The sequence below is a fragment of the Mchenga conophoros genome, linkage group LG10 (genome assembly GCF_057382185.1).
Source record: "Mchenga conophoros isolate Kocher_MC1m ecotype Shallow Benthic linkage group LG10, M_conophoros_male_GT1.1, whole genome shotgun sequence".
Lineage (NCBI taxonomy): Eukaryota > Metazoa > Chordata > Actinopteri > Cichliformes > Cichlidae > Mchenga > Mchenga conophoros.
In genome coordinates this window covers 5,303,896-5,328,760 of record NC_140535.1, presented here as the reverse complement: position 1 = coordinate 5,328,760, position 24,865 = coordinate 5,303,896, and the positions used below count along the sequence as shown (strand labels likewise).

Genomic DNA, 24,865 nt, shown 5'->3' with positions numbered 1-24,865 from the left:
CATTGAGAACCTGTGGTCCATCATCAAATGTGAGATTTACAAGGAGGGAAAACAGTACACCTCTCTGAACAGTGTCTGGGAGGCTGTGGTTGCTGCTGCACGCAATGTTGATGGTGAACAGATCAAAACACTGACAGAATCCATGGATGGCAGGCTTTTGAGTGTCCTTGCAAAGAAAGGTGGCTATATTGGTCGCTGATTTGTTTTTGTTTTGTTTTTGAATGTCAGAAATGTATATTTGTGAATGTGGAGATGTTATATTGGTTTCACTGGTAAAAATAAATCATTGAAATGGGTATATATTTGTTTTTTGTTAAGTTGCCTAATAATTATGCACAGTAATAGTCACCTGCACACACAGATATCCCCCTAAAATAGCTAAAACTAAAAACTACTTCCAAAAACATTCAGCTTTGATATTAATGAGTTTTTTGGGTTCATTGAGAACATGGTTGTTGTTCAATAATAAAATTATTCCTCAAAAATACAACTTGCCTAATAATTCTGCACTCCTTGTATGAGATACAATATAATAAGTACTTTTGTTGTCATGTTTGATTAGATTTGGGGGCCAAAAGTACTTCATTAGGTTTAGAAAAAGATTATCCGTAGAGTTCAAATGCATTCTTTTACAAAAAGGACATCTTCCTGTGATCACATGGTATCTTTCTCAGGTGATCAGTTAAAAAAAGTATATATACGCATTGCAATACAAGGTAACCGGTGCTGTGATAGCATATAGAGTGAGAACAGGTTGATTCACAATGAGCCTTAGACACTTAGCCTGTGTTATTGTGCAATAATAAATGACAAACACGTCCCTTCATTTCTACTTTTCTTTGTCATATATCACTGTGTAAACCCAGTAAAAATCTCAGCATTTCACTGAAAGCGGGGCCAAAATTTCGAACAAGCTACCCACATTCTTCTTCTCTTCCTTCTCCTTGTCTTCCATGCTTTCTCTGCTTTATCTCTCTCCTCCACACTCGTTCTCCCTCTCCCACACATTCTCCATCCTACCCTGCCACCCCCTGTTTCCCTAATCTGTACCTGGAAGCCAAGCTACAGGCACCCACGCAGTCTCATCAGGCCTTTCAGTGCATTCCAACAGGCTGCAATGCTTATCACAGGGTGACTCTCTCCCACAAACACATACACGTCTCAATACATCTGAAAACGTGCAGGTCTTTGGTAAATAATACACTGTGTGGATGATGGGAAAGTGTAAGTGTGAGTGTGTGTGTGTGTGTGTGTGAGAGAGAGAGTCACTCTGGCAGTAAACTACAGCACACAGCGAAGGATGATAAAAGCAGAGACCATGACAAGGAAGGGAAATGTTGGCTCTCTTCAAAGCACATGTAGCAAAGTGGCATGCAAACAGAGTCGGTAATTAAAATCCTATAAAGGCTCATTTAAAGCACTTTTTTTATCTCGTCAGGTGTTCTTTTAAATTTAAAAAATGTAAAAGTTGTGTGAAGTTATATTGGGATTTACTTTAAATTGGGTAAAATAAATATAAGAAAAAGTAATGTATCTATAGCACATTACAATATGAGAGTTTACTGTTTCCCTCTTTACCAGAGCCCTGCTTGTGATGATGCAATTCACCTGTAGGTTTTTCTTTATTTTATGCTGATGTTATTGTGCAGCACATTTTCAGATAGCTTAAAATCAACTTTTTTGAAAGAAAAAGGTTTAAAAAATGCACATAGTACTGTTAGCACCAAATCCCTTGGAGTTAAAAGTAAAGGTCTGTATGTACTTGGTAATTAAAGGCTTTGTGATGTTTGGGGGCCAGTACTGGTACTGAAATGTGGAAAACAGCTAATGTTTTGACTTTACATAAACTGTACATAAACAAGCCTATTAAATCTTTATAATAAAGACTCATTAGAGTATGTTTCATAACTACTGTAAACAAAATCATGGAACGTTTCCCACCTGGCTGCCTTCTTTTTGCCAGAAGACGGCTGGCGGAGGGTTTCCTTTGGTGCCACAGAGGAAGGTTACGGTACGACCTGGAGTTGTGATCTGGTCCCGCGGTCGAACCACAATCTGAGGAGGCACTGCAGCACATAATTCAGAAAAAAAAAATCTTGAAATCCAGTCATTATGTGCCATTATTTTATCAACATGTGACTGAAGTACAGACATTGAAAAAATGAATTCATAACATTAATTCACAAAAGTTATTCTAATTCAAGACATTTAACAAAAGTTTTGCATGAACTACTTAAGAATTACAACAACTTTTACACACAGCCCCCCATTTTCATAAACATAAATTTAAATGTAAATACACCTGAAGGCTATACCTGGAGCCTAGAACCCACTGACTTCACCAAATGTTGTGTTTCCTGTCTTGAGCCTTGAGTGGCCTTTACTGTAGCCACCTGCTTGTTGCTTGTTTGTGGGTCTTTCTGCATTTGGTTTTGTATTTAATAATGCAAAAGCATGCTCTGTTGGGTTGAGATCAGGCGACTGATTTGGCCGTTGAAGAACATCCCATTTCTTTTGAGAAACTCAATTAGCACTATACACTTCAAAATTCATTACATGCCTAACCCTATCAACAGTCAAATCATCAATAAACACTAACGCCTGATTCCATGACAGCTTTCAAACAGTCAAGGCACAAGAGAATAAAATATTTTAGAGACAGTGACAGTAAACAAAGACAGTAGAGAAATGACATTAAACCCACAATGTCATTTCTCTCGGGGTCTGAGAATCAAAGCAATACTAAAAGATGCAGTTTGATGTCATCATGAAATGTGGTGGGCTCATGGGAAGCTTTACCACCACTGAAAATCTACCTGACGTGACTCAGGCAGAAATCATGGTTCTAGCTGAGATAATGCATTAAAGTTTTTTGTTACATTAAAACATTTATTTTCAAATGAATTCATTTTAATCCAAAGAAACAGCTGGACACATTAGCCACATTAGCTCACGTAATATTAACTAAACCTTTGATGCATGAGCTAAACATAGCTACTGTAGCTAACATCATCTGGCAAACACGGTTAACTGGTAGGGCAGCCCTGCTCTGTGTGATTAAACAAATCATAACTTCATAACTTTATGCTTGTGTTGAGCATCAACTCAATGTTATAAGAATACCATACGCACTGCCTTAGTGGTTAGGACTTTATTTAATTGACAGGCGATTAAATGCAATGCATAGTAACACAGAATAAAATGCCGTATTTTTCTTGGATTATTCAGTGGCATTAGGTGACAAATTTAGCCAGATTGAAACGTGCCCTTTTTGTGCTGCCTCTTTTAATTCCTTTATATATGCTAACAGTACCGCCATACTTGTCAATGCTCTTATCACATCTCGTTTAGATTAACTCTCTTCTCTATGGTTTACCTCGTAAATCTCTCCATAAACTGCAGTTAGTTCAAAATACAGCTGCTCGTATTATATCCAGAATGAGATCTACTGAACATATAACACCATTGGCTTCTAATTCACCTCCGTGTCAATTTCAAGATCCTGTTTCTTACTTTCAAAGCGCTTCATAACCTCGCTCCTCCATATTTATCTGATGTTCTCCATATGTACTCACCCCCTCGTACCCTCCGCTCTTCTCCAGCTTCCCTTTTGTCTGCTCCACCTGCTCGCCTGACTACCATAAGACTCAGAGCCTTTAGTTGTTCTGCCCCGAGGCTTTGGATGCACTCCCACCAGATCTCCGGACTACAAACTCTCTCTCTACTTTTGAACTGTGTCTTAAAACCCATCTATTTAGAATTGCATACCCTTCATCATGACTCCACCTTACTCTATTTTACCTTATTTAGCTTTTATACTTTCATACTTGTTTTCATTTTTTGTTTACCTTGTGTTTTTATTTTATTGTACCTCGAGGGTCTTTAAAGGCACATATAAATAAAATGTATTATTTTTATTATTATTATAAAATATTATTACTTCTGGAGTTAAATAAATATTTACTATTTTACTATATAGTTACTATAAGCTGACATGTGGTAGTTCCCCACCACTGTTATATGAATTAATATTACTGCTGCAGATGTTTAGGGCTAAGCCCATTTTAAATACTTTCTGTTGTTTAATCTCCAATAGTGGATGATATTCTATAAAATCATGCCTGTAGTGTGACTGTCCTGTGGTGACCACATGTTTTCTGGACTCAGAAAAACAGGACTAATAAAACTGATTTTTAAAAACTTATTAAATATACATAATAAATCAAATCAGAGCTCTAATAAAAATTTTGACCGTTATATTAAAAATATACATGAAAAATGAAGGTGGCTATTAGCAAAACCACTGCTTAAGCTTTGTAAATTCATTCAACCAGACATGTTAGCCACACATGCTAATCTGAACAATTGAAAAAGAGAACATTTGTCTTGTTTTTATACATTTTTATGTGAAAGCCCATATATTTATCGATTTAATGACATTCTGTCTTCATCTGCAGGGCTGATATATTGGCCAATATTAGTCATTTCCTGATATATCAATATCGGCACTTATAACAGACAATAAATGAAAACTATCCACCCACTCTCATTCTCCATTTCAATATATCTACTACATTTATCAGATACAAAAAGGAAAACAGAATGTGACTTTAATGAGAGAATCTGCAGGTTTTCAGTCGAGTACCTAGCTGTGTCTACCACGAGCGACCATAACAGTCCTTGATTTGTTTGGCTTTTTGTGTTTGATAAATTGATGGTTATTGCCTAATCTAGATGGCTTGACTGTTTATCCCACACTACAGCAAACAGCCCATCAAAAAGGTCAGCCCAGACCCCACAGGAGCCTGAATCCAGGTTTGTGGGTCACCATTCTGATTCTGAGCATCAGACATCTTTGAACACAGATGGAGGGCAAGGGGGATAAGGGACTGCAAATAAATGGTAAGCTGTCTCGCTTTCTCATTGCTGCACCATGCCACTGCGTGTGCACGCGTTCATCCACAAAGACACACGCATCTTTGATTTCTATTGATTCTGTAGCAAAATGACAGTCCTTCCTCCACAGAGGGGGGTGTGAATGCATAATGATGCACCGGGCCTAATTGATTTCTCATCTTCCCACCTGATCTCCTGCTTCACTTTAATTCTGACTCTCTATTAGCTTTGAGAGAAACACAAAGAAGGAGAAAGATGGGGAGGAGGAGAGCCTATGGAACGGAGAAGAAAGTAACAGTAAAAAACACTTAACAGTCACAGTGAAAGACAGAATAAATAACTAATGTCCTTCTACTGTTTCTCCATGAAAGGAAAAAATCCAGAATAAAGAAACTTCTAATCCACTACATATATCCTCCTTAGAATACTGAAGTAAACATAAAATAACGTCTTTTCCTCAAATTTTCTTCCACTGACTGATGTTCTGGGGGAGGAAAAAGCTTTGTTTGGTTACATTGCTGGGACTGACAAACGTTGCTTTTTTAAGTCAGCTCCTGTGTTCAAACACAGCCCAACATATACTTTGAGAAATGTTTCCAGACATTAACTATCTCAGATGAGGAGAAAGCAGCAGAAACAAAAATAAATAGTAGCAGAGTGTGAAGAGCTGAAACATTCCCAATCTCTCCCACTGACCCGCCTGCTCCCCCTAATCACTTGCCTCAGATGTGCATGTGCAAGCTTAATTTCATGCCTTGTATACAACTTATGCACTTTTAAAACTGCTTCCACCACGGGCCCCTCCGCACAGCAGGAGGACATCCGTGTGTCAACTGCGGGATAAATTACAGCTAATGTGGGGGGTCTTGGCTGAGCTAGTCAGGGTCATGTCCTGGGATCAAACTTCCAGCCCTTTGCTAACCCTAAAGGTTAATGCCCAAACATACACCCCTAGTTTTTGTCAGCAAGTGACATGGGAACATCTGCCTCCACTCTCCAGTTACCTCAAGGACAGGCCTCCTGTCGCAGCTGATGCAAGGCCTGAAATATTAAAGAAACACTGTGTAATGCTCACTTCTTATGTAATTCATATCCATGCTTGTGCACATACACGTAATGAAAACACATAGAAAAATATGCTTGTGCACTTCTCAGCAGGGTATTTAACAAAAACATGTCAACACCTGAACGTTTTCTCCTCACACCTGACACAACGCCGTAACTTTGACCCAAATACACTGACAACTAGGAATATTTGAGCTATTAAAATGCTGTTTTTGGCCCACTACACAGCCGTGTCTAGAGAATAACAGTGTTTGATTTGAGGAGGCAAGCCGGCACATTGCCTGAAGCTGTAATAAATAATTAGCAATAATGGGTGCACCCGGCATGACACTGAGCCTTAGATTTAGGGCAGGGAGATACATTAGCATCCTCAAATGGGATTGAAATGGGAGTATGGATTGTAACAGAGCAGCTGAAATATAGATGAAAAACAAGAGGGAACAATGCCTGCATGTCACTCTTATAATAATTTAACTTTCAGAGATGCAGGTTTTTTTTTTTTTTTGGTGAGTTAATTTTTGCTGTGCCTTAAACTGACTCGACTTCTAAAATACCACGGTATGTTCATTTACTAATTTTATGAAACACAGAGCCAGCACACATTAAGCACCGCATACTGCTAACTGTTGCTGTCGGTGTCTGGGAGGTACATTGGGAAATTTCTAAATACAGAATGCAACACTTAAGATAGGAACTCAAAGGATCTTGCAGACTTCTTTTGTATGCTGCGTATACTGCCAGAACTGTAGAACAGATAACAAAGCTAATATGCCAAGAGGGAAGTAAAAATAGACATCAGGCTGTAGCGTAGCTTTCCACAGCTTTTATGAAAAGAAATGCAACACTCAAGGAGGAAAGTCTAGTCTACATGTAAATTGCTTGGTGTCATTGAATGTTTGTGGATGGTTGTAAATGTTCTCTTACAGATCAGAAATAATGTTTAATTTTGAGGTATTTGACTTGTTTTAACTTTATTCTTTAAGTTGAGTTTAATTAACGTTGACATGGGAACCCTGGAGGTCTAGAAAATTTAGCAAATTTATATAAGTTTGCCAAATCTTCCTAAAACAATAAGATGATGCCATAAGATAAAGGGCATGTAATTGGATGGAGCGAACATCATAAAGGTTTCCTGCAAGTGATCAGCATATGTCCTCCAAACCCACAGAGCTCCTCCAATAGTCAAACGTGCTCGGATTTGTAGCTTTTTATTCAATTCAGTTTTACTTGTACAGCTCCAAATCACAGCAACAGTCACCTCAAGGCACTTTATATTGTAAGGTAGACCCTCAACAATACATACAGAGAAAAACTCAACAATCACATGACCCCCTGTAAGCAAGCACTTTGGTGACAGTGGGAAGGAAAAACTCCCTTTTAACAGGAAGAAACCTCCGGTAGAACCAGGCTCAGGGAGGGGCGGGGCCATCTGCCGTGACCAGAGTAAAAATATTAATGAAAAATTTCCAAAAGGTTTAGTCAATTCCTTGAATTTCATGATATGGGGGAACTATATATACAGATATTACTGGACTGATAATCTATTTGGATCTATTCCTTTAGTGGGAATATACAGAATTAGTCCTTCTGCTATCCCTGATAAAATATCTCTACAATCAGCAAGGATTTTCCACACAACTTGAATCTACTTGTGGTGTTGGTTGCACTGCTAAGATTTCAGATTTCAAGTACTGTGTGACAAACAATAGATTTGGGTGACTCTCCAATTCCACTGTATGGGACAGAAGCAGGTGATGGTAGTCCTTGTTCACTTCCCAGCCTGCAGCACAACAAGGAGTAAGTAAGTAAGTAAAATGTTATTTGTATAGCACCTTTCAAGTCAAAAATCCCAAAGTGCTTCACAGAAAAGCGTACCATCAACAAAGGGTCAAAAAAATAAAAAAAAACAACAACTTAAAATGCTTTTAAAAAGCAGGAAATGAAGATCATCTACACTGTGGATGAAGTGGTTCTATCTATTCATCAGTGATGGAAACTGTCGAACTTCATTCAGTCAGCACTGAATTAGAAAGATTTGAAAATGGTCAGTGTCTTTCATGCAGCTTTCTAATGTTTAGAAACAACAGCCCCGCCCCCCGGCCAGACAGTATTGAAAGTATCGAAACAGCAAGTTGGTGAAAGGGTGTGGAGATCAGTGTGGTGAATGAGCAGGTAGCAAGTGTGATTTTAATGCAGGAAAAAGCCTTTTTTCAGTGGAGGTAGTAAAAATCATCAGTGGAATATCCTCATAAACAAGATGAAGCAAACCAGCGTCAGCCTGAGCTGTTCCCCACACACTGCGCTCCCACTCACACCGTGTGTTCCACTGCTGTCACTCACGTAGCAAAGCTAAACAAAGTGCTTACAACGAAAACATCTCACCTCCCCTGCTCCACCCCACCCATGCTTGACATATGATTTTGAGCAACACGCTGAAGATATCCGCACTTGTATCAACACAATCATACACACACCCCTCGCTCCCTAGGGGCGTAGATGTGACATGCAGCTGTCAGAGTCCCGTGGTGATGCAGCTCTGCATCTGCTAGAGTAAACACACTCCAGTGCTGTTGCCGCTGCTGCTTCACCTTTTTACGAAACATCACACGCCCACTTAAGTACACAGACTTCATTCCTGAGACTGTTTCCATTCTGAAATGATGATTGAGGAGGTGATTATTTCCAGGGCATAATTTATTATAGCTGGACTATATCTCATTTGTGCTTATATTCAGTGTGAAGTTTGTGCCTAGAATTGTATCCCATTTGTCCAATATCAATATATAAATTGGAAGGCTGGTAAAGTTTTAAATAGGCCAAGAATAAGCAGGCAGTCCTTACACAGTGAATGGGACAAAAATGGAATTGCATAAAAATAATAGGTATGTAGAGAACCTCATAATTCAAAACATTTTGTGGTTCAATGTTTCTTCCACTGAACACTTTTTTAGGGGTTTTTTCATTCTTCATCCCTTTTTCTCTATTCCCCAACATTAGGCACATTTAGAGATGGGAGTACGCATTAAACCCCATTTGCTTAGTTCAAGCCAAACGCTGGCATTTTTACTTTTGGTAAGTAATCATCAGTGCATTTGTGGCAGAGTTCAAAGGTGAAACCACAGCTCACGAAAAAGAACACAATAACCCAATTCATGTACGCCAAAAACGTCTTGATGATCCCCACGACTACTGGAAAAATACTCTTTGGACTGATGAGAATTGAATTTCGTTACATCAGATGTAAAAACAGCACAGCATTTCATAAAAAGGCTGTCACACAAACAGTCCAATACGGCGGCGAAGTGTGATGGTCTGGGGCTGCTTTGCCTTATAACTCTTTTTTTTGTTGTTGTGTGGATTAATCAGCAATAACCATTTATTTTTCAAAAGGTGAGTGTTTGTGCTCTAAATCGGAGACTGCACGTTTTACAGTGGGGTTTTTTTTCTAGTAACTGAAGCTCCATCTATGAGTGTAACGAAAGGTCAAAACCCTTCTACCCTTCAATTTTTTTGTTTTTTGTTTTTAGCTTTAATACTTTGCTGTCCTAATTGGCAGAAAAAGCACCTGTGCTAGAGGGTAGAGGTTTGGGTCTCTAATGTAGCAAACAGCTTATACCTGTAGGACTGTATTAACTCTCATAAACAAACACACAAACAGACACACAAAACCATACACAGATGGGATGAAATGGAATACTTACAGGATGGGCCGACTGTGATGGAGTGATGCAGAAATGGGTGGAAGAAAGAAAAGAGAGAAAGAAAGTTGAATAACATGATGAGATGACGATGGATGGTGAAACTAGTTCAAACATTTGAAATTTTGGAACACCATACCTACTTAACCGTGTAACTAGCTGTGGTTTAATAGAATATATATTTTCCTTTGTATGTGTTTGTGTTGCATTCCTATGATCCCCACTGCAGCTACAGTGCTGCAAAATTTGCCTTCTCTTTGCTCTTTTGCACATTTGCAACACTTATGACAGTGATTCAGATCAAACAAAGATAATGTGAGTAAATACAAAATTAGGATTTTAAATGATGATTTCATCTATTGACGGAAAAAAAGTTATCCAAACATATTTGATTCTATCCTCCTGAGAACCGAGGAAAAAACAATCTTCCCATTGAACTTTTTTTGGTATTTCCTTCCTTCTTTGGAGCCAAAGGAAGCCACCCAAACACATGAAATATCATTGGAAAGCCCAGGATGTCCTCTATTCAGTACATCAGGACTTAGTAGGGTATCTCAAAAACCAACATGTCATGCCATGATATAAAGACACTCAAGAACAGATGAGAAACCAGTTAGTAAGACTGGTTTCTCATCTGAGAACTCCATGATTCACTGGAGTCTTTAAGACTCCAGTGAATCATGGTGAAAGCCATTATCCACAAATGGAGGAAATCTGGAACAACTTTCCCAAAAGTGACTGGCCTACCAAAATGGCTCCAAGGAACCCAGAAAAACATCTAATGAACCGCAGGCCTTCCTTTCCTCAGTTAAGGTGCCACCCATGGGAGAGTCCTGTGGTGAAAACCGCTGCTGATGTCACGGCGAGGTACGCCGATGTGTTTGTTTGACAGATCCAAGAGCAAACACTGCACTCAACTTGAACCATTTTGTGCTGATGGCAGAAGCACAAGAACATGAAAACTAAGGCGAAAAAGGTACAATAACTAAACTAAGAAACTAGCGATAAAAACTATGAATCTATCTGTGATAACTATGGTGTGGTGTGGCATAACAGACAACCTGACAGTGAGTGAACAGAAACTTGCAGACTAAATACACACAAGGGATGATCAGGGGGAGTGGAAACACATGAGGAAACACATGACACAAATGAACCTAATGACGTCACAGGGGAAGTGAACCTAAATACAATGACAAAGACACACCAGACTCTCTCAAAATAAATCAGGAAACACAGAAAATACAATGATCAAAGACTAAAAACTAAAATACACAAAACACTGGGTCGCAGACGCAGTAGACAGCTGACTAAAACGAACACAAAGGCCAATTTCAAGTTTGCCAAAAGATATTCTGATCGTGCCAACAGTCAAACACAGTGGCAGCAGTGTTATGGTCTGGGGCTGCTTTGCTGCTTCAGAAGCTAACCAGCCATAAATTCTGCTCTTTACCAGAAAACCCTGAAGGAAAATGTCTGGCCATCTGTTCATGCCCCAAAGATCCCTGATAGACACCACCAGCCTCTAAATGGCTCAGAAAGACACAAAATACACCTTCCTTTTTTGGCCTTAAAAGCTTTGGCATGACCTTAAACTGGCTGTTCATACTCGATGTGGAGGAATTAAAAAAATTCTGCAAAGAATAGTGGACTAGAACGCCTCGTCAGTGCAAGACTCATTGACAGCCAAGGGTGGCACAATCCTTGAGAGATGTTTAGCGGGCACTTCATTTTTCACACAGGGCCAGGTAGGTTTGGATAGCTGTTCTTCTTTAATACATGAAATCACCATTTCAAAAGTGCATTATGCACAGGTAGGTGCATGTTGTGTATTTCTGCATGTTATTTTTTTTAAATGTATCAGTCTGTCTGTTCACTGCTGAATTTTTATACATATACGAGCATAAGGTATGTGCGAGTGTTCAGGAGTACCAGAGGGCCCACTCACTGCACCGAGTGTTACAGAATAAAACTCTAAAAATTCCCTTTTATCATCACAAATGACAGCTTTCTCATTTGAGCATCTCTCTTCAAGGGACTGACTTTATTCCCATGCAATTTCAGTTCTTTTTGATCTCAGATCTCTCTCCAGAGGAATGACGAGCTGAGGCTTGAAAGGAACTTAAAATCCATTTTTCACTTCATTTCTCTGTAATCTTCAGTTAACAGTGGATTACCAATGGCATGATATGGGGGAGTTATAACCAACTCATGTCTAGCAGCCTCTTTTTCTGATGTTTTAATAGGCGATGTCTCCACGTAGAAACAATGTTCTTAAAATCCTGGCCATCTGACATAAACAACCAGAATGAAAAGAACAAGAATGAAATGAGACAGCATTCCTGTAGGTGACAAGTGGGCAGATTGTGGTGCATCATAGCAAAGCTGCCCATCTGTGCAAACAGTTTACTCGTGCGATCATGGCTGTTCAAACCGTATTTCTAGAAAGATTCTTCAATAAGTCTGTGCAATTGTTGATTGTTTCTAATTTTCAAAAAACATCTTACATAAATATGTGAAATGTTTAAATAAAGCCTTTTACACTTTGAATCACTACGAATGCAGTAAAACTAAAACATCTTATATATAAGTGTGCCTGTGTACATCTGTACCGTGTACTTGCAGGGCAGCCGACGCCTCCGCTTTGCCGACGCTGTTCTCTGACACGCAGGTGTAGGTGCCCTCATCTTCAGCTCGCACCTGGGTCAGACGCAGACTATTCTCACTGCGGATTTCAAATCTGGGAAAAAAAACGTCAACGCAAGTGTTACATTCATGTTCTGAAATCTTCAAAAGATGGTTTGAATGAATATGACATTGTCTGGTTCAGTAAATGTGTGAGCGTTGTCACTACTAGAACAATACATTTTGGTAGTTTTCATGTTTTAAAAAAAAATATGGCTGTTTAAATGTTCCAATCAGATTTTTAAACATACAGCTTTGTGTTTACTGCACAGCTCTGTGGACACAGGCCTGAGTCGTGCTGTTGACAAGGGAACATTTTACCTTATTTCCCCTGACAGGTCATTAAAGTTTCATCCAATCATGCAGACAGGTGTGAGAGAGTAGGGCTCTCACAGTAACACAGTGATGGTGTCATGGTGCAAACACCACATGATACTCCTTTCTGAGCATGTCTCGTAGTACTAAACTCTACTGATTAACAAATAAGTAGCTTACGACAGGGATGGCTGTCCATCCGTTACTAACACAAGCTGCTGTGCCACAGGACTCACACATTTAGATTCTAGTAATAACTTTCTATTTGTATTGTAAGCAGCACAGCACTTAAAAAGCAATCATTACGAGCTCAGCGGGAGCTTTGATTTGTTTCCGTTTCTCGGTCGTTACATACAAAAAAGCGAATGATAGTGTTTTCTCTTTTCTTTAATATGTTTTTTTATACCGGTACATGTAATTTTTGGGGCAAATTCAAGTCAGCTGGACTTCCTCCACTCACAGAAAATCATCTGAATTACTTTCCTTCACACCTAACTATAAGAAAATCGGATGGACAAACAGTTGCTCTCTAATTGGAAGCTGTTATATTATTAGTGAAATGATAGTAACAAGTGCTATTTGGAGCAACAAATGATGTATCTAAGTAACAGTGAGGCAGTGGGGATTGAGTTTCAGTGCAGTGATTTGTGAGTGTGCAGCAACGGCACTGCGCTGCTGTTGTCGGACCTGCCCCGAGGCAGCTCGCCCTCCTCTCTGCGCCAGCGGACAGTCGGAGTCGGGTCTCCGTGTACCTCGCAGGAGAAGTCCACTGTATCGTCTGCCAACACCACCTGGTTCACCGGCTGTTTGGTGAACACTGGCCTCTCTGAAATTAGACAGATATGAGTGCAGAAAGAGGACAAGAATTCATACCTATTAATTACAGCTTGACTTTTCACATTTGTTAGCACTTTATAGGACTGCCCATGTAATGGATGAGTGGACACATATGGAATAGGCTGGCCGTATAAAGAGAATAATTTGATGTCCATTTGCACCATAGCAGTTTACTCAGAATGATGTGGGGGGAAAAAACACTGAGGGATTGGAATTGTTAAACCTCGCACTAAAAATAATTTCAAAATGGGACACTCTCACCATGACTCTTAATACTTGATTTGAACACAATTAAACTTTTATTAAGACAAAACGAGGAACAAAATGACCCCACACCAAATCACACACAAGCTGGTAATAAATATTTACCAGCAGGTGTTAGCAGTATCTCAAAATTGACAGAGCCTGTCTAGCATTGGAAGTAGATTGCTGCAGTAGGTTAAATTCAATACCCAGCAAATAAAAGCTTTTAAATACCAAAGTCCAATCATCACAGTGAAACATGTTGGAGAATCAAGTAAGACTAAGTAGACTCAGAGCTGCAGGTACTTCCATGATCATAGTCAGTGTGAAAGCATTCCCCACAGCTGGAGGTATAAAAAGTCGCGGTGGTGAGAAATGTCTTGACAACTTTGTTCAGTCTGTGATTCGAGAGCAGAAAATGGATGGGCAGAAAAAACAGTGCAGATGTGCACTGGCTATTATCTTTCAATTTTGCAGATGGCAGTAATATTAAACATTAGGGAAAGCGCCAAGCCATGCATTTTAAGGAACCATAAATCTATAGATTATGCATTACATGCCAGGGTTTGAGTTTACTGCTGCACTACAATGTGCAGAAGGAGCTAAATTTTGTGGCAGTGTGGGTGGTGGTGAACAGGAGATCCAAGGGACTGAAAAGAAAATATCAATTCTCCATCTGTTTCCTGGGATCGATACACACTTTGATGCCTGTGGTACTGCTCCACTGAGAGCACAGCAGAGAATCAGAGACAGGAGGAGAAAAGTCAAGAGAGCAAAGCAAAGAGCAGCTGGGTGGGAAAGATGAATCTAATCCTCCAATATCAGCCAAGGAAAGAATGTCCAACCCCAGAAAAATACAGACAGGCACAAAATACAAGATACTTTCACTGTTTTTTGGAATCTTATAGTGAACATTTTAACACAGTTGAAGCAACTTAACTCAAAGAATTATTTCTAAAAGGATCAGAGGAATTATATTGATAATTTGTCTTAATATATGAGCCAATTGGCTAACAGCTGGAAGCAAATTAGCTCCAATTTATTCTGTTAACAATCTATCTTTTGCCATTACGTTTGTGTGAGCACTACAACAATCAAGCACGCTCCCAAAAGGTTATTTGATACTAATAAGGTTGACTGTATGACTTCATGTTTAGTTTCCCAGACGATATTTGCTAGCTGAGTGTCCTTTGATTAATTACAGTACAATCCCAGTAAAAACAACTCACCAAATACCACTAGTTCAGCAGGATCACTGTCTTTTTCTCCAACCATGTTGGTTCCAACGCACACATACATGCCAGCATCACTTTTCCTGGTGTTTGAAATCATCAACTTTCCTCCACGGATCTGAAATCGAGGGGTTAAAGACAGAATGAAGAGCAGAAAGATGAAACAGAAAGGAACAGATGAGTGGATAAGTGGACAAGGACGAAAGGAAACACGACGGTGGAGGAGGGGACAGAGAGAAGACATGGAAAGATGTTGGAAACAGGATATTGAGGCATGTTAGTGAGGAGAGAGAGAAGCCACTTTGTCATTTTCAGTGTGTGTTATGACAAATGGCTCTCTGGCTAGTTCTTAAAATTACTTGACAAGGGCTCTCGCTCCAAGCCAGTCGTCACACAAGCATCACTCACTGCTCTGTTTGTGGTAACTAACTTCAATAAGCCGCAATTCATCATTTGGTCATAGTGGGTAATGTGTGTGGAAGTCTGGTATTCTAAATGTGTCTTTTAACATCTATCAGCTCAGTGTCTTCTGTTAATAGTAATACAAATTAATGAGTGAAAATTACCTGAAATTTTATTTTAAAAAAGTATAAAAAGCTGACAAGTTAGTAACAACTTCCACCAGAAGTAAAATGCAATTGAACCTTAAACCAGACTTGTTTAGGTTATTTTTAACTTACAGTAATTCTTTCATCTCGATCATTGACCCGGATGTTGTTTCTCTTCCAAGAAATGGTGGGCTCCGGATGGCCCCTGGGAGGGATACACTCCATGACAGCCGGCTCCCCTGCTGCCACCACCACATCACTGGGCGTCTGACGGAAATCATCTCTCAGAACTGGGAAAAAAAGGTGAAGATGCGAAGGCAGATGGTAAATGGACTGTCATACAGTGCTTTTCTACTCTACTTGAGCACACAATGCGCTTTATGCAAAACATTTAATTCACCTATTCGCACAACACTGGTCACCAGTGCTTTCTGTATAACACTCACACTCCAGTGAATGCATTGGAGAACAACTTGGGCTTCAGTCTCTAACCAATAGATACTTGGCTTGCAGAAGCCAAATATCCTGCTCTCTGTAGCTGGCTCAGAATGAGTGTAAACTTTTTGCTGTTTAAATGGGTTTATAATTGTCATATGTGGTAACAACGATATTTAGCCTTTAAAATCAACAAAAAAGGTGAAAAGAAAATCTTAGAGTCGTCTTTCACCGAGTTGAATAATAGGAAACATAGTAAGGCACTGCTGTTGATAATATTGATACTGTGTCCCTGAGATCTCCATTGACTGGATGTCATTCATGCTTCATCATAGTACATCAATAAAAAAGGCTCTTGTAGGTGGTGCACACGAGTAGGTAAATAGCTCATTCTGAGATAAACACACACATTCCCTTGGCAAATATATATGCATAAATACACACAAGAAAAACATGAGCATTCAAACAAACACATCAAATAAATCAACTACATCGACTGCAGGAAGTCACTTTGAATTCAGAAATAACTCCCTTTCTTATGCCTTGCTGGAGTCTATTCATAAAACATGAGAGATTTTTCTTCGGGTCACAGTGCCTCCTTTCAAATTCATCCCTCTGTAGTCAACATCTTGTGGCTTTTACCTGAAGGCATCGGGCTATTTTTTTCTCAGTTCAGTCTCTAGAGCTTTGTGACCTCTCAGATTACAGATGTGGAAGATGGTTTTGTTGTCTGGGATGATGTACTGACAACAATGGTCCACGAGGAACAGGCCAACACCAATGCCGGCCTGCAGGCTGTAAGTCTGGCCTAAGCCACTCTAGGGATTTGCAAGCAACGAAAAGACTTCTGTGTCATTCTTATCTGCTCCAGACACCCTCCAAAAAGCCTCTAACTGATCTGAAAAGTAAATCAAGCCATATTTTCTTAAGTATTTATTAAGAAACTTCCAAAGTCATTCGGCAACTCTCTCAAAGTACAATTTTGAGTGGTTTTACAGTTCTGCCCTAAAATATTCCACAACGTTTTCTTTGAAGGCATGAGGAGACAAGAGATTTGAACATCAAGGAGCTGATAGATGATTAATTAATGTAAGAGGATGGTATGTCTGATTTTTATACATTATGGGGGTCTCGCTGATATCAGTGAGTCATATCAATATAATAACATTCCAATCATGTCTCTCAAGTCTCTCCTGAGTGTTCAAAGATCTGCATGGCTCTTATGGCTGTCAAACAGAGAGAAAGCTGTTACTTCATCTTAAAAGTGCAAGTCATGTCAAAAACTGGCATCCTAATTTACACTGGCAGTTCTTCACAGACTACTCAAAAAAGCTGTCGAGTATATCACCTCCCCATGAAAGCACAAATCTTCTTTAAAATGCCCTGCGCACAAAACTGACAGATATGTTTGTGACGTTCGGGGAAAATTTCAAAGGGTTGTCTTGCTGTTGCATAACATGTACAACAAATTAAATGCAATTCTATATTAATTTCTCACCTTGTGATTTCAAACAGACGAAACACATTTTACGTTTTTTCCCCAAATTTGAGGTATGAATAAGTTGGAGATTTTAGACCAGAGAAAGAAGTTGCATTATTGTGTGAGTGCTCTTTTTACTGCAGTGGTCCCCAACCCCCGGGCCACAGACCGGTACTGGTCTGTGAGTCGTTTGGTACCAGGCGCAGGTGTGAAACTTATGGTTTTCAGGATTTTTATTGGTTTTTATCATTATTGTTTATTTTTATTGTTTCTCTGGGTCTTTTCCCGTGTGTTATGAATGAATCTCCTTTCTTTTGCTACTGGTACTGGTTTTATTTTGTTGTATTTATCCACGAGCCCTTAAAGGCCAGACCGTGAAAATATTGTCGGACATAAACCAGTCCGTGTTGCAAAAGAGGTTGGGGACCACTGTTTTACTGCATTAGTACCAGTACATTTCTACTGGTCTCCCAAGTGTACATCACATGGCTTGTGCCACTACATGCAAAAGACAGCTACTGAATATAGAAAAGAATGTGTTTCCTGCTGCTTCCTATTTAACAAGGCCGTTTTCTATTAATTACCAGTTGCGCCATTATGCCAGACACAGACTGGCTGTAGTTTGTAATACCCACCTGCTGTGGTGGAAACTACAAAAATCGGTGTTGAACGTGTGTTACTCTTATGCTCAAAGATATCAGACCATCAATCAGATCAGATCATCAGGAACACATAGTTGTGGTGGCTGGTGTAATCCCTAGTGTTTAATTTTAAACTCAGCACCAGTGCAGAATTTATGAAAAAGCACTCCAATAAATACGAGATAATCTCTACATTTATGAAACAGGTGGTGGGCTTAATGGTCAAATGACATCTTTACTGACACTAAATTAAAAACTAAATGTTTAGATTTAATCAAAGTAAACTATCCTAAATTGTCAGCACAGTACTGTAAGCTAATAGCTTACTGTAAGGTATCAGATTTCAGGACTGAGCGAAGATGCTTAAATATATTTATAAGACATGAGTGTCTATGCACACAAGAATATGTGATGGACCTTTGGAGTGGAACAGCAGCAATGTCGCTGTAATGTCACAGGCCAACAGGGGAGGGTCACTGGCTCATCTGATTAATGACACATCTCCCCTCATGTCAACGCCCACAGGCCAAGAAAGCCCCCAGGATATTATGGTTATCATCACCATCCATATATCTATCGGCCCATCCATCTATCCATTCATATGAGAGCATTTCTTTATCTGAATCACCTGGCTTTGTGTGGTATCTCAGTGTCAGCCTGTACACCACAAAGGCTCATTCTTCTTCCTGTCAAGATAGCGTTGTGTCCTCTTTGAATGTGAGAGTGGGGATAACTCAGTCAGCTCTGTTTGTAATCAAGGTCATGGGAAACGGGTATATTGGTGTTTCAGCAGAGAATAGGATATTTTTCATTTTCTCATTAGCTAACACAGCTGGTACTTATGTTTGCCTTGAAAAAATACCCGTCTACTCAGTTCATTTGAACTACTACGTTACCGTTGTCTTTATCTGTGCCTCTTTCGGGGCTAAAACGACAGCTTATGACTGCATTCTGCCCCATATCCTGATGGCCAATTACTTTGCCACAGAGTATTTGGGGCTTGCTGAATCCCACTGGTCACTCCAATCCTTGTTTGATATGCCAAACTACACCCCTGACCTTATCTATGCCTGCTGCCAACATTTCTCTTACCACTATTCATAGCAGATTACAAAAACCTGACTAAATTGCTCAGGATCCCATCTTGTCACGCAAAGGGAGAAATGAAATAGGACAGCTGATTGGACCGAAGGTCTGAATTACCATGCTGTGGGGTTAAAGGACTGCAGCGATGACCTGTCACACACCACAGTGAAATCATGGCTCCAGGGGCCCCTGATCCTTCCCATTCTACCCCTCCACAAGCACCAAACCTGAGCAAAAAAAGGGTCTCTAGATGTTAATTAGGCACCGGCACTTACCTAGAGGCCCTTGGGGGCCCAAATTAAGAGGGTGCACTTTGACCCTTTCTTTAAACCCCTTCAACAAAGCCAGAGTAATCCCCACCACTGGGCTTGAATGCTGCACTTTAATCAAAGCACAGACATAGAAAATAAGGAGATACGAGACACAAGATTAAAGTGAAAATCCTGCAAATGGACAGTGAAAAGCTTCTCCCATTCAAATACATACAACTATGACAATACACATTTGTCCAAATTCAAACAGTTGTGGACAATGTTGTGGCAAAATGGGATTCATAAGATCAATCCATGAGGTTTCTTTATTTGTCAGCTATTTCATTCATTGTGGTATTTAAACCAAGCATTACTGATCATTTCATATTTGATAACAATTTTACATTTCAATTTTATTTTAGATATATATTTGTCCAGCTTATTATCCCAGCAGGGTACCTGACGACCGCCAAGGTGTAAGTTCTGAATGAAAGAAAGATCTTGAAGGAAATGAAATATGTTGTTCTTCCCATTCAGCTGACTCCTCAGGACTTGCCTTATTCTCTGCAGGTATTTGGTGTTTGCAGCTTTCCTAGTGGCCTCTTCACGGTTCCTATGAGACTCTCAGTTTTAAGGTTTTATATGTCAAAAAATTATTACAAAAACACATTCCTTCCTTCTTGAACCTTGCCAAATTTCAAATTATTAAATGGTAAATGGCCTGTATTTGTATAGCGCTTTACTAGTCCTTAAAGTACAAATATTAGATGAACAACAACACGACTTGTTACATTGTTACATAATATTTAACTGCATGATTTATTTATCAAAAATGAAGCCAAAACACCAAAAACACTGTGTGATCCCATATTTAATAGCTTGTAAAACCACCTTCACTCCAAGTAATTATGTTCTATATTTAGTCTCTTCCATCTAGAGCTGGGCGATAGAACGATAACGATATGTATCGCGATATAACTTTTACTCGATAGAGAAATTAAGCTATCGCGATAGACCTCGCCGCTCTTGTCCTCAAAAAAAAAAAAAAAAAAAAAAAAAGGTCAGCCAATCCAAATTAAGTAGCGCAGAGCCGAACCAATCACAGCCGCAGCGTCACGTCGCGTGACTTGTTACGTATAGCACAAGTGCCAAGCCGCACGTGTGTTTGTTTGGGAAGCAGCCAGCGGGTAATGGAGCAGCGCGTAATGGAGGAAATGAGTGTGCCGACTAGAAAAATCAACCGAGCGTGACCGAAGAGAAAACAGATGATGGTTCCAACGCCGGAGAGATTGTCAAACGGAAGAGCCATAGAAGTTCCGTAGTGTGAAGGTATTTCGGCTATTTCAAGTCTGACAAAAAACAGAGTAGCGTGCACTGTAAATTGTGCCGAAAGCAAGTCTGGAAATACAATAAACTGGTGCATGCGTCACACTGTGCGCCACGTTATTGTTTCGGTGAAATGAATTTCTACAATACTGTTACTGTTAATTCTACTCTCTGCAGTGTTTAAATGCTTACATATACACACAGTTACTGTCCCTCCACACATACGACTCGGTTCTGCTTCTATGCCCCAGCTTTGTTTACTTTTTCCCACCGAGGCTTCTAGACTTCTGATTGGCCAACATTTCTGCACGGTTAGGAATCTAGCTCCACCTGCTGCTTTGGCATGTTCATAGCAGCGTTTTCCTTCATTTCTGCCTTTATGTGTGGACGGGATTATTTTTTAAAACGAAAACGGAAAATCTCTGTTTTCAAAAATACCCGTGTACGTGTGGACGTAGCCTCAGTCTCTGACTGGAAGCGCTAATTCATCATTCGGCTTTTGTCAGACTAAAGTAACTGTTAAAACTGTTTGAAAAGCTAAGCTATACAACAAGGAGAGATTGAGAATTTCCTTTTAGTTCTCAGTTTATTTGATATTGACAAAAGTTAGTCAGTTTTGTCTGTTCTTCTGTAAAACAAACTAAGATTTATTTTTAGAATTAATATTTTGTTTCTAAGTGGAATTGACAATTTAGTCTGTTTCGTTTGTTCTATTTTGAAACTTAAACGCTTTAGCGGCTGCCTTTTGTGTAGTTTGCAATATTTGCCTTTATTTATCTGAAAAAGTCTCATGTTCCTTAAGTACATCTACCCTGTTGAACTTATTATGGGAAATAAATATTTAAATAAAAACAAGCTGCTGATTATTTCACATTTTACTTGTGAGCAACGGCACATTTAAATCTTACAAATATAGTTATTTGGCTTATATCGTGATAGATATCGTTATCGCCTGAAATGAAAAAAACATATCGTGATATGAAAAAATCTCATATCGCCCAGCTCCACTTCCATCTTTGTGAAAGGATTTCTTTATAAAGTTACTTTAGTTCCTTGAGATTTGCAGAAATTCCTTTATGCACATCCCTCTTAAGGTTCCGCCACAACATTTCAATGTGGTTGATGTTTGGACTTTGATTAGGCACCTTAATTCTTGTTTTGTTGATTCTGATACGCTGTGTTTGTTTTTTTGTCAAACATGGCACTGTGCATTATGGTCAAGAAACAAGAGGTAGTCACACTTGCTGATGATTTAATAATCTGATAAGAAGCATCTGGCAGCTTCTTTCTCTCTTAATTCCTACACACTTCACACACTGTTTCTGCATTTTGGCTTAATTTTTGCAACATAAATATTGAAATGGTACAATATGTCATGGTTTGTTGCTCTTTTTATCTCATTTTAAGACTTGTCAAAGAGCAGAGTGGTCAGCAGATATTTTGTGTTCATTTCTTAATAGAATGAGCTTTAAACATCTTAATTCATATACTTTTAAGCAATGCTCAATGGTCTCTATGGATTCATTCAGAACCCTAAAACCTAAACTTTTCACCATACTGATCTCAAACAAAGTTCCCAAATAGACCAGTTTGGGTATTTTTAACAAGAATTTTATCAACAAAAAGCCCAGACGAGAAAATAATCACCCACTTAAACAATAGTTAAAGAGATTTCTTTTTGCATCCACACTTTTAATCTCTTGAAAACAGATTTACACATCATCACCCTCTCTTACGTGCTACCATATCTGTTTGATTACTGTCAGCCTTTCCACAACAGCTTGTAGTGTACAAAATGATTGATTTGAAAATTATAGAGTACTCATCCTGAAAATGAAGCCATCATAGCTAATCTGTTTCATTAAAAAAAAAGTACAGAAGTAATACTTACTGTGACCAAGAGACTAGTGTGATTTACCACGTGGGTAAAGTATAAGGACCCTTCTGTATATCAGTGCACCACTTAAGCATTTAATTGGACATAAAAAACACCTCTGGGTGTTAGCTCTGGCTCACTTTTGATTAAATGCCTTTATCACTGTCATTAATGTTCCAAGGAGTGAAACACACACACACACACACACACACACACACACACACACACACACACACACACACACACACACACACACACACACACACACACACACAAAAGAATAAATATTCATACGGTGGAAGGAGGGGGAACTGAAAAAAAGCTTCAGGTTCAAGCTCTGCTGTGGGGGATTGAGCTGGTCATGTGTCAATCCATCAGCTTACATCCTTTCCTGACATGAAGCAATCTGCTTTGGTGTAAACACATGCAAAGACATGCTGATGTTTTTTGCGCCTTTGCTCAAGTACAACATCCTTCTTATCCCTTTATCAGGCCTGCTTAGACACACACACACACACACAAAAACACATATACATACATCTTATCTGTTCCCTATAGGTGCTGCTTGTTCCTCAAGGCAATATCAGTCTAGGCCCTCAGGCCCATCAGGGGCCCTCATCAGAAGCCACCTTCTATCAGCCACTGTCATTACCCCGAGTGGACCCCCTCCGATCCCTATCAGCCATTACACCATGATGAAACGGCCCACGCAGGATATTGGTGTGTATGCGTGTTGCTTCCCTAGTGATGGAAGGCCTTTAGAGGACGTGGGGGAGGTGGGGGTCTCACAGTTGGAGACAGATGTCCTTGTAAGCACCATCCTCCTCCTCCTCCTCCTCCTCCTCATCACCACACCCAATACAAATACTCACACTTGTGCAGATATGCTGCACAGCAGCTGTAGCAGCAAATACAGTAAAGCACCGTCTGCATCCAATATGACCAGCTCAGAGCAATCTACAGGCTGACTGGAGATTACAAATCCCCCGCAGTGCACACACACACACACACACACACACACACACACACACACACACACACTGTGATGAAGCTCTTACCATTTCTTTATCTACATTCTCTGACCTGAAATGTGGAATGTCATGACTTGGTTTGAAGTGCAATTCCATTTTGTGTCCTGGTGCTGCCATTTAGTTTTTTGACCTGTGTATTTTATGGCCTTGACTAAACGACATAATGTGGTTTAGGTTCCTGGAAATGCTCGTGTGGCCAGTAGTAAAATTGAGCTGAAGTTAAATGAATGAGAATCACATCAAGAGGATATTTCAGTTATTCCTTTGAGAAGCCCACAAGGGTCACCTTCTCAGCCCAAGTAGTGCTGCTTGATGCCTCCCCCTTCAAGAACACACTTGGATAACGTGTTCACTGATGTCAGGTCCACTTCCACCAACAAATGTATTCCCTCCATCTTCTTTTGTTCCTTAATGTGCCATAGCACGAGTGCTACTGCTGAGTCCATTTAACAGCCACAGCAGCTGGCCCACCCCCACCCACCCAACCTTAACAAGACTCTCTCCATGCAACCACTAAACCTAATGGCTGCTCTCACTAGATATACTGATAAGAGCACGAAAAATTATTTCCTTGTTTAGATGAAAAAAATTAGGTCCTAAAGCCTGAGAACTAAGTCACTTTTTTCTCACTGTGATTAAAAGGGTCATGCATTGAAAAGAAAGCAACTCAAATAATAAATTTGATAGAGCACTGAAGTAGCTACCAATCCTGGACAGAAGCTGACAGAAAAATCTCTGCAGTCCAAATTAACATTAGACGAAAGCCCTAGCATGTCTCACAGCAAACCCCTGGAAAACCAATTATTAGCCACTGTGCTCAGACAACACTGAAATGACATCCACAAGTCCCCATGATGCATTACAAGCAGATTATAAGCCTGTTATTAACATAGATAAACCTCCTCTTACAACACAATCATGAAGCAAGCCCAAGAAAATTACATTGGATTCAATATTCATGTCATGCTCTGATTCTGTTTACGATGCTTTAATATATACTATCACAGTCACTTAATATAAATTACCACCCAAAATTGAAATAAGCGCTAAAATGTGAGAAATCAAGAGTGCCCCTCCCCTGTTTGGGGCAGGGGGAAAACAGATATAGTTATCTGTCAAATGGTAAATGGCCTGTATTTGTATAGCGCTTTACTTTGGGGGAAAAGGCTTTTAAATACGCTGCCCCTGCTTCCTGGAATAATCTGCAGAAGGAACTGAAA

General features: G+C 39.6%; 1 protein-coding gene across 6 annotated transcripts in view; it reads right to left on the bottom strand.

The window, feature by feature from the left end:
* robo3 (roundabout, axon guidance receptor, homolog 3 (Drosophila)) overlaps positions 1–24,865 on the bottom strand; it is a 164,103-nt gene that overhangs the window by 32,622 nt on the left and 106,616 nt on the right. For 3 of the 6 annotated variants that reach the window (XM_085288285.1, XM_085288286.1, XM_085288288.1), the window contains exons 3-8: positions 15,652–15,809; positions 14,969–15,089; positions 13,347–13,485; positions 12,272–12,399; positions 9,663–9,674; positions 1,942–2,066 (exon numbers count right to left, since the gene is read on the bottom strand). In XM_085288285.1, the coding sequence (XP_085144411.1) occupies positions 1,942–2,066; positions 9,663–9,674; positions 12,272–12,399; positions 13,347–13,485; positions 14,969–15,089; positions 15,652–15,809 (683 nt within the window). The remainder of the gene's footprint in view (positions 1–1,941; positions 2,067–9,662; positions 9,675–12,271; positions 12,400–13,346; positions 13,486–14,968; positions 15,090–15,651; positions 15,810–24,865) is intronic. The other 3 variants (XM_085288289.1, XM_085288287.1, XM_085288290.1) reach the window with 1 other exon arrangement.